The sequence below is a fragment of the Anguilla anguilla genome, chromosome 16 (genome assembly GCF_013347855.1).
Source record: "Anguilla anguilla isolate fAngAng1 chromosome 16, fAngAng1.pri, whole genome shotgun sequence".
In the NCBI taxonomy this organism is placed as follows: domain Eukaryota; kingdom Metazoa; phylum Chordata; class Actinopteri; order Anguilliformes; family Anguillidae; genus Anguilla; species Anguilla anguilla.
Window position 1 is genome coordinate 34051496 of NC_049216.1, and position 12358 is coordinate 34063853.

At 50.3% G+C, this 12358-nt stretch overlaps 1 protein-coding gene across 2 annotated transcripts in view; it reads left to right on the forward strand.

Annotated features, from left to right (window-relative positions):
- The first annotated feature begins 2200 nt into the window (after window positions 1-2200).
- Window positions 2201-12358, forward strand: part of lsp1a (lymphocyte specific protein 1 a) — a 46056-nt gene continuing 35898 nt past the window's right edge. The window contains exon 1 of one of the 2 annotated variants that reach the window (XM_035396264.1): window positions 2201-2450. In XM_035396264.1, coding sequence (XP_035252155.1) covers window positions 2392-2450 — 59 coding nt within the window. In that variant the 5' untranslated portion in view covers window positions 2201-2391. The remainder of the gene's footprint in view (window positions 2451-12358) is intronic. The other variant, XM_035396265.1, reaches the window with a different exon arrangement.

Here is a 12358-nt window from a genome sequence, read left to right on the forward strand (position 1 = left end):
TTTTTTAAATTAATTTGAACATTAACATTTTTTCCCACACCAGTTGGGAAACGCTGCTGTAAGACTCTCAGTGCTGGCGTGTGAAATGGCCGCCCCAGCCAGCCTGCCGCTGCCGATGCTCTTACCTCCTCCTCCCCTGCTCCAGCAGAGTGCCCCGGGCTTTGCGTTCCCCCGGTAAAGCTGCGTTATTATGGGGGTGACCTTAAAACTCATTTGTCTGGGGTTGCTATGCATGTTCGCTGCTCTTTTTTTGTTTTTTTTTTGGAGTGGGGGGGGTTTTGGGGGTGGGGGGGACGGACCTGGCCAAGCCCAGAGGGGCGGGGCCGCTGGTCGCGGGAGCGCGTGGGAGATCTGAGTGCTCCCTTTGTTCAGCGCCACAGTCCCACATGTAATTACGGAAGAACTGGCCTCATCTCCGAGAGTGGATGGTTTGTCGTTTCGCCATGGCAACGCTGTTGTGGTGAGTTGTGGGTCCTTCAGGGGTTTTGGCAGAGGAGGGGGGAGTGGTTGAGGCGAAACGGGCGGGCCGGGGGCCGGGGGGTGGGGGGGGGTTTTCTCTGTGATTTCCAGAGGACAGGAGAAGCACCCTATAGGCTGAAAACATGACGCCCAATAAAACTTCCACTACTCCACCCCTGCAACTAAATACAGATCAAAACTGGCCCACACACAGTCAGGTTAACATCAATCAAACTGCACACGCCGGACCTGGACTTGTAACCTAAAGGTTGCAGGTTCCCAGGTAGGACACTGCCGTTGTACCCTTGAGCAAGGTACGTAACCTGCATTGCTTCAGTATAAATCCAGTATAAATGGATGCAATGTAAATGCATTGTTACTGTAATGTAATTTAAATATTATGTAAATGCATTGTAAATGCATTACATTTTAATGCATTAATTAATATTAAAAGGACTTTTTTAAGGGACTAAACAAAATTTGATGGAATGTTTTCATTGGTCTGGTTTAGACCCAATCAATTTCCATGAACTTGCACATAGTAATTAGCGACTGGCAGTTAAATTAAATGTATTTTTTATGAATGGTGATGTCGTCTGATTATGTAGGTGTGTTGTTCTTTTTACTCAGTATTTTGCCAATTATAAACCATCCCAAGAGTTTTTTCAACTATGCAGGAAATTGTAACCTCAATCAAAAAAAAAAAAATCTAATTTTCCAAGTAAGCAGGTTTGATCAGCTGAATTTTCTCAGGGGGATTTCTGAGGGATAAAAAGTTTTTTTTTAAAAAAGTTTAAAAAAAAGCTGCGAGGAGAACGAGAAACATTCAGCGATAAATTCCTTATGACTTAACCTATATCCGCTGTAGTAATTAATTGGGACTGCTCCAGTCGGGAGGTGTGCCAGCTCCGGAGCAGGAAGCTGTTTGGAAGCGGGCCCGCCCTTGGAGGAAGAGAGAGGGTGATATGACACATCGGGTTTAGTCTGCAGATTTACGTGCAGAGCGAGAGAGAGAACGAGCCGTCGCTGTGGAACTCGCACCCCAACCCCTCCCCTGCCACATTGTGCTCGTGGCAAAACAGACACTGCTACCTATTGTTTCTGCTAATCCCTGCCTTTGTGATGTGAGAGAGAGAGAGTGTGTGTGTGTGGGGTGTGGGGGGAGGGGGGAGTGGGGGGGGGGGCAGGGGGTGAGTGTGTGTGTGGGGTGAGGGTGGGACTGGGTGTGTGTGGGGTGGAGGGGGGTGGGACTGAGTGTGTGTGTGTGGGTGGTGGGGGGTGGGAGGTGAGTGTATGTGTGGGGGGGGTGAGTGTATGTATCAGTTTGAGCGTACATGAGTGTGTGCGTGTCTATGCGCTTGTGAGTGAGTGAAAGGGAAGGGGGAGTGGTTAAGGTGTGAGTGAGAGGGGAGGGGGAGTGGTTAAGGTGTGAGTGAGAGGGGAGGGGGAGGAGTTAAGGTGTGAGTGAGAGGGGAGGGGGAGGAGTTAGGGGGGTGAGTGAAGGGGAAGGGGGAGTGGTCAGGGTGGTAGTGGAGCGGTATCCTCTTACGCTTCCCCTGGGAAAGTCACATGACCAGGGCAGCTTTGTGCTGGAGCAGGAGTGGGAGGGGACGCATGCAGCACAGGAGTCTGAGCTCAATGAGAACCACATGCGGGGGGGGGGGGGGGGGGGGGGGCAGGAGAGAGAGAGAGAGAGGGACAGAGGGAGGGCGGGAGAGAGAGAGAGAGAGAGAGAGAGAGAGGATCATACAAAGACTCGGATCCCTCCTGGTAACATCACACCACTCTCTGGGATCGTGGGGGAGAAAGGCATCTTTATTATTTTTTGGGAGTGAATCTCTCGACTTGTGACACGCACGTACTTTTGTTTCTCTCTCTCTCTCTTTTTTTTCCTGATAAACGGGGAAGCCGAGTAACAGAAGAAGGAAAAACATGTCCAGTGCCATCCTGAGAAGAAACTCCAGCAAGGAGGGCTTGCAGAACCTACTGAGGTGAGTAGGCAGGATTGTGACACTTTTTTTTACAGTTTTTATTTTTTTGCTTTTTTTTTTGGATTACAGCAAGGAGGTTGAATTCTCAGCTCTTTTAGGTTTATAGGTGTGTGTGTGCAAGTGTGTATGTGTGTCTGTGTGTGTGTGTGTGTGTGTGTGTGTGTGTGCATGTGTGTCTGTGTGTGTGTGCATGTGTGTATGTGTGTGTGTTGACTGTGTGTATGAAACCAGACTCTGCCTTGCCCCGAGCTTTTTGTTCCCAAGACGACCGGTTAGCAGAGGGGGCTGCTCAGGTAAATCCCTGGCGTGAGGCACAGGTAACCGGGGGGGGGGGGGGGGTAAGCTGGCCGCACAGACTGCGGGAGAGAAATCCCATTACTCTGCTCGTAAATCACACGGCTGAGCTTTAACCTGTAGCCGCGCGCGAACAGAATCCTCCTACCGCAAGCCGTCGCTCTCTTTCACACGAGCTGAATAGGCTCTGTGTAGACGGGTCCTTCTCTGCCAAACTGAACGCTTGGGGGCGATGCCAGGGTGATCAGTCCGATTGGGCTTTAACCCAGCGATGTGGGACGTGGATGCCAGAGTATTTTAGCTGACTGCACCGGCAGTTCAAACCTGTGAGGCTGATCACAAGTCTGACGGCTGACTGGGATGTGGGACAGAGGTTTCTCTGACTGCATGCTCCAGAAAATTACCCACGATTCCAGAATCAGGGTTTGTAGGTAGGGACTCCTCACTCACTGTACAACACTCTTGTTTTTTTTTTTTGGGGGGGGGGGGGGGGGACTTGGTAGACTGTTTGTAATGTACTGCTTAACAGATATCAACCAGGGTTCCTTACTTATTTTTTCACCTACACTGCTGCATAATTATTTGTAAGCAAATCAGGTTCAGTGCATTCGGCAGTGGCTTCCAGGACCGGTACCTGAACCTGCCTGTGTTCTGTTTGTTAGACACTTCCCCCCCCGCCAAACCAAAAAAGTCCCAGAATACGGGCATCCTCCATGCTCTCTCCATGTGCAGCTGGGCAGTTTCGCTGTAAGTTTTTCTCTGGAAACGCTTGTGTCCTGTGGCTATCTTGGCTGGACCTTCAAGATTTTATTTTTTTCCCCCCTCAATGGGACATGCTGCTGAAATGATGTATGGATAAAAGAAATAAATATAGTGGTGTTGGAGGTGGGGGGGTGATGCGATAAAGTGGGGGGGGGGGGGCAAAGGGGAGGGGGGGGGTGCTTTTTGGCTGTAGGGGTGTATCTTGTTTCCTTGCAAAGCTCTGAAAGTGGAGAGAGGGAACATCTTGATTAGGGCTCAGGGGATTAGACCCGCTGACCTGTGGTAGGGGCGACAGCGGGCGCGCACTCTCTCTCACGGGGAGTGCGGCCGGGGGGGGGGGGGGGGGGGGTGATTAATCTGAACCCCCCCCCCCCCACACGCACACAGAGTGGAGACCTTGTTTAGATAAATGAGTTTGCTCAGTGTTAATGCACACAGCTGTGAGAGCTGTGTGTCTCTCAGGGGGCAGGCTCTGGAATTGCCCGTGTGGAACGCGGCCTGCAAAGTGCCTTCCACAATAAATCAACAGATTCCGTAATTCTAACCATGAGAGCCATGTGAAATCAAGGCTTGATTTATCACAAAAATTTGGTTTGACTTCTTTGGTCTTGCGTAAAAGTGCACAGGCTCCTGGGAGCACGCAGTTATCACCACAGTCTGCGGTCTCGCAAGAGGCTGTCTGTGTGAATGCAGTGGCAAATTGAGAAGTGTCCTGTTCGGTCCCGAGTCACACCTGGTTTTGAAACTCTTTGAGAACTTTTGAAGTGCCAGTAAAATTTGAAAGAAGTCCTGCAGACTCCTAAATTACTAGAACGTTGTGCCATGATTTACTGTTGAAAGTGTAACTCTTTGCGATGGACTCCCGGACTGGGGTTACAGCTTGCGCAAAGAACGAAGATGAATTGTGAAATATCTTGAAACGTTAAAAAGCACACATGTCGAATAAATAGAACATTTCAGATATTAAATATTCAAAACCCTGACAGCCCATAAAAGTCAAACGGGACCTCGTTTCAGCCTGACCGTCTGAATGTGCGTCTGATCGGAATCGGGAGCAGACGGCCTCCTTAACGCAGGGAGCCAATCAAACGCATCGATACTGTGAGGCCACACCTGGGTCAGGGACGCATCTGAAAATCTTTACGTCTCTAAATTCCTCTAACTTTTCAAAATGCTCCCGCAAAGTCCTGCAAAATTTTCAAAGCCAAAAGGGACTTTTGAATGATGACTTCGCTCTCAGTATCGGTGAAAACCAGGTGCGCATTGTAAAACTGTCGGCAATCTGCAGGGTTGCCTAAATGGGTTAAAGTATCTGAAAATAAGGCAGTTTATTCAGCAGCACAGCGTCTGATCCAGGTGAGGACTGGGGGCTGGCAGAAGGCCGATGAGCTGAAAGCAAACAGAGTGTTTACTTTAGTCTGCAGACTCAAGTATGAACCGCGTAGCAACGTTCATTCACCTTTTCTTCTGTGAGATACGACATTTATGCACCCTTTCTTCTGTAAGATGAGCACAGAAAGGAGCGTAGAATTCTGGGACACATCCCTCCCCCGTGCCCCCCCGCCCCCCCTTCAGTCCTTCCGATCAGCTAAAGCATATATTTTTCCGTCTGCATTCTCTATTCTCATTGTTCAATTGGAAAGAACAACACCCCGGGTTCCTGCTTTTAAGATTTCTGCATTCTGCAGAGAGATTACATGAATTACTTAAAAAAAAAAAAAAAAAAAAAAAAAAACGATTATATGACTGTTTTTAAGTTTTTTAATTTTGTTTCGAGCTCTTGCTGGTCCAGAAGTCCTGACGTCTCGGAATACGCGTATCGCCACGGTAACGGGCTGGGAACTCATTTCAGGATAATTATTTTTTTTTTGAATGACTGATGGATGGAGCAGCTCTGTCCGTTAGGAATGCAGGAGGACCGATGACATCACCCTCCGCGAGCGTTCCGCTGGAGCTCGCTAAGACCCTGCGGTTCCGGATCTTTCCGTACGAGCCAGCGCGCGACAGGGCGCCAGCGAAGTGTGCAGGCTGAGGCTGCCGATCAGAGGAATGTCCAGAAAAGGTTTTTTTATGTGTTTGTGTGTGTGTGTGTGTGTGTGTGTAAAAGTCACCCCATCATGACTATGGCTGGCATGAAGCGGACCATTCTTATCAGAGGCTGGTCTGGTGTTCTGTTTCAGTTGTTTGTGTTAACGGTTGGGGTTGGGGTTGGGGTTGGGGTTGGGGCTGGTGTCGGGGCTTTGGGGTGGGGTGGGGTGGGGTGGCGTGTGGGGGTGGGATCAGGTCAAATGGTGGGCTCTGGTGTGAATCAGGACTGCGTAACCCATGATCCTTCAGTGCCGTGGCAGGCGCCCGGTGATGTCAGAGCCCGGGCATTTGCCCGAGAGCAGCGGCGTTTCGGTTTGCTCGGCGTGACCCCCCCCTGCCCCGCGTCAACACCGCCCCCGGGGTGATAAGAGCCAGAGGAATGGGGCGGGGTAGGCAGGCTCTGCCCCCCCCCCCGTCCCCTTCTGCCAAATTATGCACCGGAGTGTCCCCCCCCCCCCAGGGGCCTTGCACCTTTTGGGCTGACACCGACCGTGAGTGCAAAGGAAAACAAAAACAAAAAGCAGCATTTCACCTCGTCCCGGTTTGTGCAGACCACCCCCAGTGCGAGGCAGGGCGGGAGACTGGGAAAACTCCACTCCTCAAGGGGGGTGGGGGGGGGTGGGTTAAGCTCTTTTTTAAAGTGGGGTGGGGGCACATGGGGACAGGAGAAATAGGGGATTCTGCAGTAGCGCTTTGAAGAGCACGCTAATGCGCCAAACACAGTAATGCACTAACTGCACCAACCACGACGGCTATTCTCAGCCTCTCAGGGAATCTGTGACACCTTCATCCTCTGTAAAGAAAGTTGCTTTATAGGTTCCAGTGGAGAGTCAACATCTCCCTACGGGACGTTTTTATTGGGCTTCTGAATACCCAGTGGATTTAGGAGCGGGAAGGTGGGGGGGTGGGGGTGAGGAGGGGTGGGGGGGGTCTATAAACACAACGTTTCAGCTCAGTAATGGCCCCGGCTGACTCCCCTTTGTCTAATAAACAAACGGACCGGTCTCTGAGTGGTCCCCCAGAACTGCTGTGGGTTAGGGGAAATGAGGTCTGATAAAGTTTGTGGGCCACACCGGGGTCCCCGAATCTCAGCTGCGGCCTGGCGGTACGCTCTCTGCTTCAGAAAGGAGGGGTTCCACGCACCCCAGCTACATTCTGGAATATTCCTGCCTCCGTCTGTTTTTTTTTCTCGAGTTAATGAATGATTTTTGTTCCCTTTACAGCTCCAGTGAGTGATTGTTTTTCGATCAGATTTTCCTTTGTCCCGCGTAAGGGGAAAAAAATAAACGGTTTGGCTTGTCAGGCAGGGAGTATTTTGTAAGCTGTGTGCATATGATTATGAAAACCCCCCTTTTTGTCATCGTTTTTGGGGTGTTGTGCGAGTTGGATCAACTACTGATTGTCATTAAAAAAAAAAAACATTTTTAAAGCATGGCGATGGCACATTACATGACTCGGTGACGTCCTTGGAGAGTTCTCCTCAGTGGCATCATCAAAAATGACTCTTGGGTCCAACTCAATGCAGCTTTTATTGCTTGGACTTGCTTCATGGATATGACCTCATCCAGCTGAGATGCCCCCCCCCCCCACCCCACCCCACCCCTCCCCGCCCCCCCTTTTCCCTTCAGTATCTGTGTCACAGACCTCAGTTGGCTTTTCACTTACATGGGGGGGGAAGAAAGGAAACGCATTATGGCTTTAACCTTCAGCACTGAAGGGAGTGCGTTCCTGATTCGAGCAGAGCCTGTGGAGCGAATTTGGATTGGAGGAACGAAGGTTATGGAAACCGGCCGCCCCCCCCCCCCCCCCCAAATCTCTACGGGACATTAGGGGAAACGGCTCCAGCACGACAGCCAGACAGACAGCCACACAAGCCTTTTGCCTTTTGGCAACAGCTTCATTTCACCAGCCAGGAATGTACAGAGGTTCTCGGGCGGCCAAAATCCATAATAATGCGAGCATTCATCCCGGTTCAGCCTGACTGCTAAGCCGTTCGCCCCTTCTTACCGCGAACAAAACCGAATTAGCCTCGCTTTTTAAAAAATTATTTTCACAAGATTCGGTTGTTAATTTCCAGCAATCGCCAAGCCCGTGATGGCACGTATATATACCGTTCGGTTTTCGGCTTCATTATGGGATGGATTTAATTCTAATATCCCAAAACCGCACTGTGGATAGGATAGTTTGAACTCCAGCTTTGGTCTGACATCATACTTGGGCAAAGCTCCAGGCAGCCAATCGCAGTGGAGGGAGCATGGATGAGTCAGCGTTAGTCTCAGGCACTGGGGTTTTTTTTTTGTGTGCAGAAGTTCTTTTTCCAGCAGGAAATGAGCAGTGGAATTGTGCCTGTTGAATTCAGGGTCAGGAAAGAGGGAGAGAAGTTGACAAGTTCACACTCCTCTTCTCTGGCCATCTTGTCATCCCTCTTTCTCCCTGACCTGTATGTCCCCCCCCCCACAACCCTTACGTCACATTTAGTCTAATTTCCCATATAGAAATTGAATATCCTAAAAATATACTGAAATAAAATGCTATCAAGATATCAGTACAAGTAACACTTCCCAATCTTGGCAAATATGCAAATTTTTATTTCTTTTTGTTTTTTTTTTTCTTTTCTGGTTGGCCGAACATACCTCTCGTTCGCGGTCCCTCTCTAATGGACATTCTGGGGTTATGACGGACTGATACCGCAGTGCCGTTAAGGCGTTTACGAGCGCTTGACATACCCCTGAACGCTGGAGAAGGTTGTGACCCTTTCTGGCAGAATTGTTTATTTTCTGCTTATCTGCAGGAGCAGGGCCAGTTGGAATCCACTGATGCATGATGGGAGGAGTTGAGATGCATCAGAAAACACAAAGAAGTTAAAATAAACACTGCACTTGTTTAGTCTGTCAAAAAAAACTGCCTGCAATGTGTAGAGTGTGACATTTGTTTCCATATTTTAACATAAAATGTATTGGGGTACATTTTGATAAGGCGGGGTTACAGAATATGTATTTGCTCTGTAGGTAGATTTGCAGGCTCAGATTATTTGGGGACCCCCCGATCTGCAGCAGCACATTTTGTAAGCCGTTCTCAAATGGATGCTGTGGGGCAACAAAAGGCAGATGTCTTTGTGCCGTTAAGACGTTTTACGAGCGGTAAACATCCTCCCAAAAAGCTGTCGAAGGCTGTGACCCTTGGTTTGTGCTTCCTTAGCTTATCTCCAGACCCCGGAGCACCCCCCCCCCCCCCCCAGCCCCACCTCCCAGAGTGGCTCCAAACCCTGGCCTGTCAGTCTTCCTCACCCACGATCCAAAAAACACCGTCCCATCTGGATCTGCAACTATCACCTCCCGCCCCCCTGCACTGCACCCAGCCCAAGCGTGATGGGACTTGCTCTGCTGTGCATTTGCAGACGGGGTAAAGTAGCCCAGAACACTTCCAGGATTTGAAGCTCTTACGCACACTCCCCCCCCCTCACCTCACCACCCCCCCAGGCGCTGTTGCTTTTGAACAGGACTCTAAAGGAAGCCGAGCGGGCATATTGTTGTAATTGTCAAGAGAGCAAACCCCGGCGTAGACATAAAACAGAGTTTTTGGCACGTCTGTCTTCTACTACTGTCAGGCGAGAGAGCAGGGAGACAGACAGAGGGAGAAAAAGTTTTGGGGGGTGGGGGGTGGTGTTTAGACTGATGGGGGGTGTCAGCTGGGGGGTGTTAGGGAGGGAGAGAGAAGGGGAAGAGAACAAGGGGGAGAGACAAAGAGAGAGAGAGTAGAAGAAAGGAAAATATTTTTCTCTGATGTGGCTTCCTGAAGACCGGAAGATGGGGTTTCTCGAGGAGCAGAAGGTTGCTGTGGAATCGGTTAGTGAAGCGAAGCCTATCGTTTATCCAAGGCCATCATCCTGATTACAGACTAAATAACCAAACGCAAACCAAATGACAGCAACGGACTGCAGTCATCTCGTCATGTCCCCTTTCTCTTTCCAGCGCAGGGAATTGTGGGTATTTTTGTGGCATGTGGCTGGGGTGGTTCCTCAGCGTGGATAACTGGGACCAAGCTTCTTACAGTGCAGGGAATTGTGGGTATTTTGGGCCTTTTGGTGACATGGCGGCGGCTTTGTGTTGGCGAATGGGACAGAGGTGCAGGGTGCGGGCCTGCGGCTGTGTTTGGGGCTGAGCCTGTGTTCGGGGCTGTGTTCGGGGCTGTGGCTGTGTTTGGGGCTGAGCCTGTGTTCGGGGCTGTGTTCGGGGCTGTGTTCGGGGCTGTGGCTGTGTTTGGGGCTGAGCCTGTGTTCGGGCCTGAGCCTGTGTTTGGGCCTGTGGCTGTGTTCGGGGCTGTGTTTGGGGCAGTGGCTGTAGGGGGATAAGGTGGTGGGGGGGGGGGGCAGCGGGCGGGGGGCATATGGGGCTGGAACTGGAACTGTGGCAGAGAATAAAAAAGGTGGTGATGTCCTTGAAAATGTCACCGGGGCAGGGAGACCAGACAGTGTTCCTTTGATCAGTGGGGGTATTTATGGGCTCCACCCCCCCCCCACCCCCCACCCCGTCACAAACAGATTTAAGCCAAAAACCATCGTAAAAGTGCAGAGGCCCTGGAGCTGGCTGTCGCTGGGCAGCATGCCCCCCCCCCCCCCCCCCCCCCCCCCCCAGGGCCTCCTTACCGACCCGTTATAGATGCACACATGCACACCAGAACTGGCCCAGACACTGAGTCAGTGTATGCTGTGATCTGATGAGCTAAGGACAAACAGAACAGACAGACTGACAGACAGACTGACAGGACAGATGAGCTCTGCAGTCTGAGTTCCCCCTCCTCTCCCCACACTTCTCTTTATCCAGGGATGAGCAAACGGTGTCCGGGGGCCAGCAGGCAGGCTGAAACGCTCGCAAAAAACCGTGCAAGAGCACGGCTCTAACTGAACACTGCAGCTCTAACTGAACACTGCAGCTTCACCTGAACACTGAACACTGCAGCTTTACCTGAACACTGAACACTGCAGCTTTACCTGAACACTGAACACTGCAGCTCTAACTGAACACTGAACACTGCAGCTTCACCTGAACACTGCAGCTCTAACTGAACACTGAACACTGCAGCTTCACCTGAACACTGCAGCTTTAGCTGAACACTGAACACTGCAGCTCTAACTGAACACTGCAGCTTTACCTGAACACTGCAGCTTCACCTGAACACTGAACACTGCAGCTTCACCTGAACACTGAACACTGCAGCTCTAACTGAACACTGAACACTGCAGCTTCACCTGAACACTGCAGCTCAAACCGAGAGCTGCAGCTCTCCCAGAACACTGCAGGTCTGTCCGAACACTGTAGTTTTACCTGATCACTACAACCGTAGCAGAGCTTTGAACGCTGCAGGTCCGCCTGCACAGTAACTCCTGGCTGCTGCTGAGTCCATCCCGTTGGTGCTCAGGATGATGGTTAGGGACAGAAAGACAAACACACCCGGGCAGTCTGCCGACCTCTCTCCAAAGGCATCTCCATGGAGACGGATACGCAGCATGTATGAGAGCGGAGCCGCGAGCCTGGGTTTCCTGAGCTCTACACGCGCACACACCTCCAGCGCGCGCAGGGTCTGCGTCCTATCGGCAGCCTGCATGCAGCTCAAACCCTCCGAGACGGCGCCACACATTTGGTTTGTGTTAGGAAGCCGTTCTTCCCGGTGCGTCGCTCAGCATCTCTCTGCGTTCTCCACTCTGCGCTGTGGATTTCAGCAGGGCTTTTGTGTTTGTTTTTTTTTTTTTGCGTGTGAGTGAAATTGGTGTGAAAAGTGCAGTTTATGCCCAAACTGCACTGCCATAGCCTACGAAGGGCAACAAACAAACAAAAAACAAAACAAAAACAAAACAACGATTAAAGGCATATTTTCCTAAATGTGTTAGAATTTCCATTCTGCTCTAAGTTGTCTTCGGGCGATTCTGCGCATTTCTGAGCTGACACAAAACCAGCCACCGGAGAGGTCTTTGATTCTAATGGTGACGGAACCTCTCCTGAACTGAGGCGGATTTGGTTCTCAAATCATTCAAAAACCGCAAACGCAATTTGCCTTTTATTTTGAATAACAGACCCAAGGAAGCCTCGCGGCTTTTTGGTTTCTCTCAGAACATTACGAGTGTGGTGGAGACTGAAATTAACGGGCACGGTTGTGCAAAATTAAACGATACTCAAAGGAGAAAGCACATATTACTTTCAGACTGAACAGAGGCTGTTTCATGAGGCCCCAACACATTTCTTTTGCTCTCACACTCAGTAAATTTGGACTCCCCGCATGAGCACGGGTCCCCATTGGTGTAGGCTACTTAATATCAAAGAACTGCCAGAAGAAAGTTCTGGAAAACCAGACAGTGCATTGTGTCCACTACCATTGCCCACTTTTCATTGGCGTTCTCAGCGGCTGCCATTAGTTGATATTAGTTGCGCAAAAGCAACTGCTTTCGTCCATAGAACCAAATGTAAGCGGTTTATCTGACTCAGTCTGCTGTGCGGCAACGTTTACAGAAATTAAAATTATTCCGGCTTTTTGCAACTCCGTCGTGTCCCGTCACTGAGTAAATATTTGGTCTCAGTTTGGTACTCTGCGCAAATGTGGAGAAACGTGGTGACTGCCATTTTCCGTGCTTGTATAATTTTAGGGGAATTAATTTGGCGGATGTGTCTGCGAAAGACACAGCCGATCGAAATGTGTTATTGCGACATGGACAATTAAATGCAGAGCGTGTTTACAGCTGACGTAAACAAATAGCAATTTCCCGTTTTTTT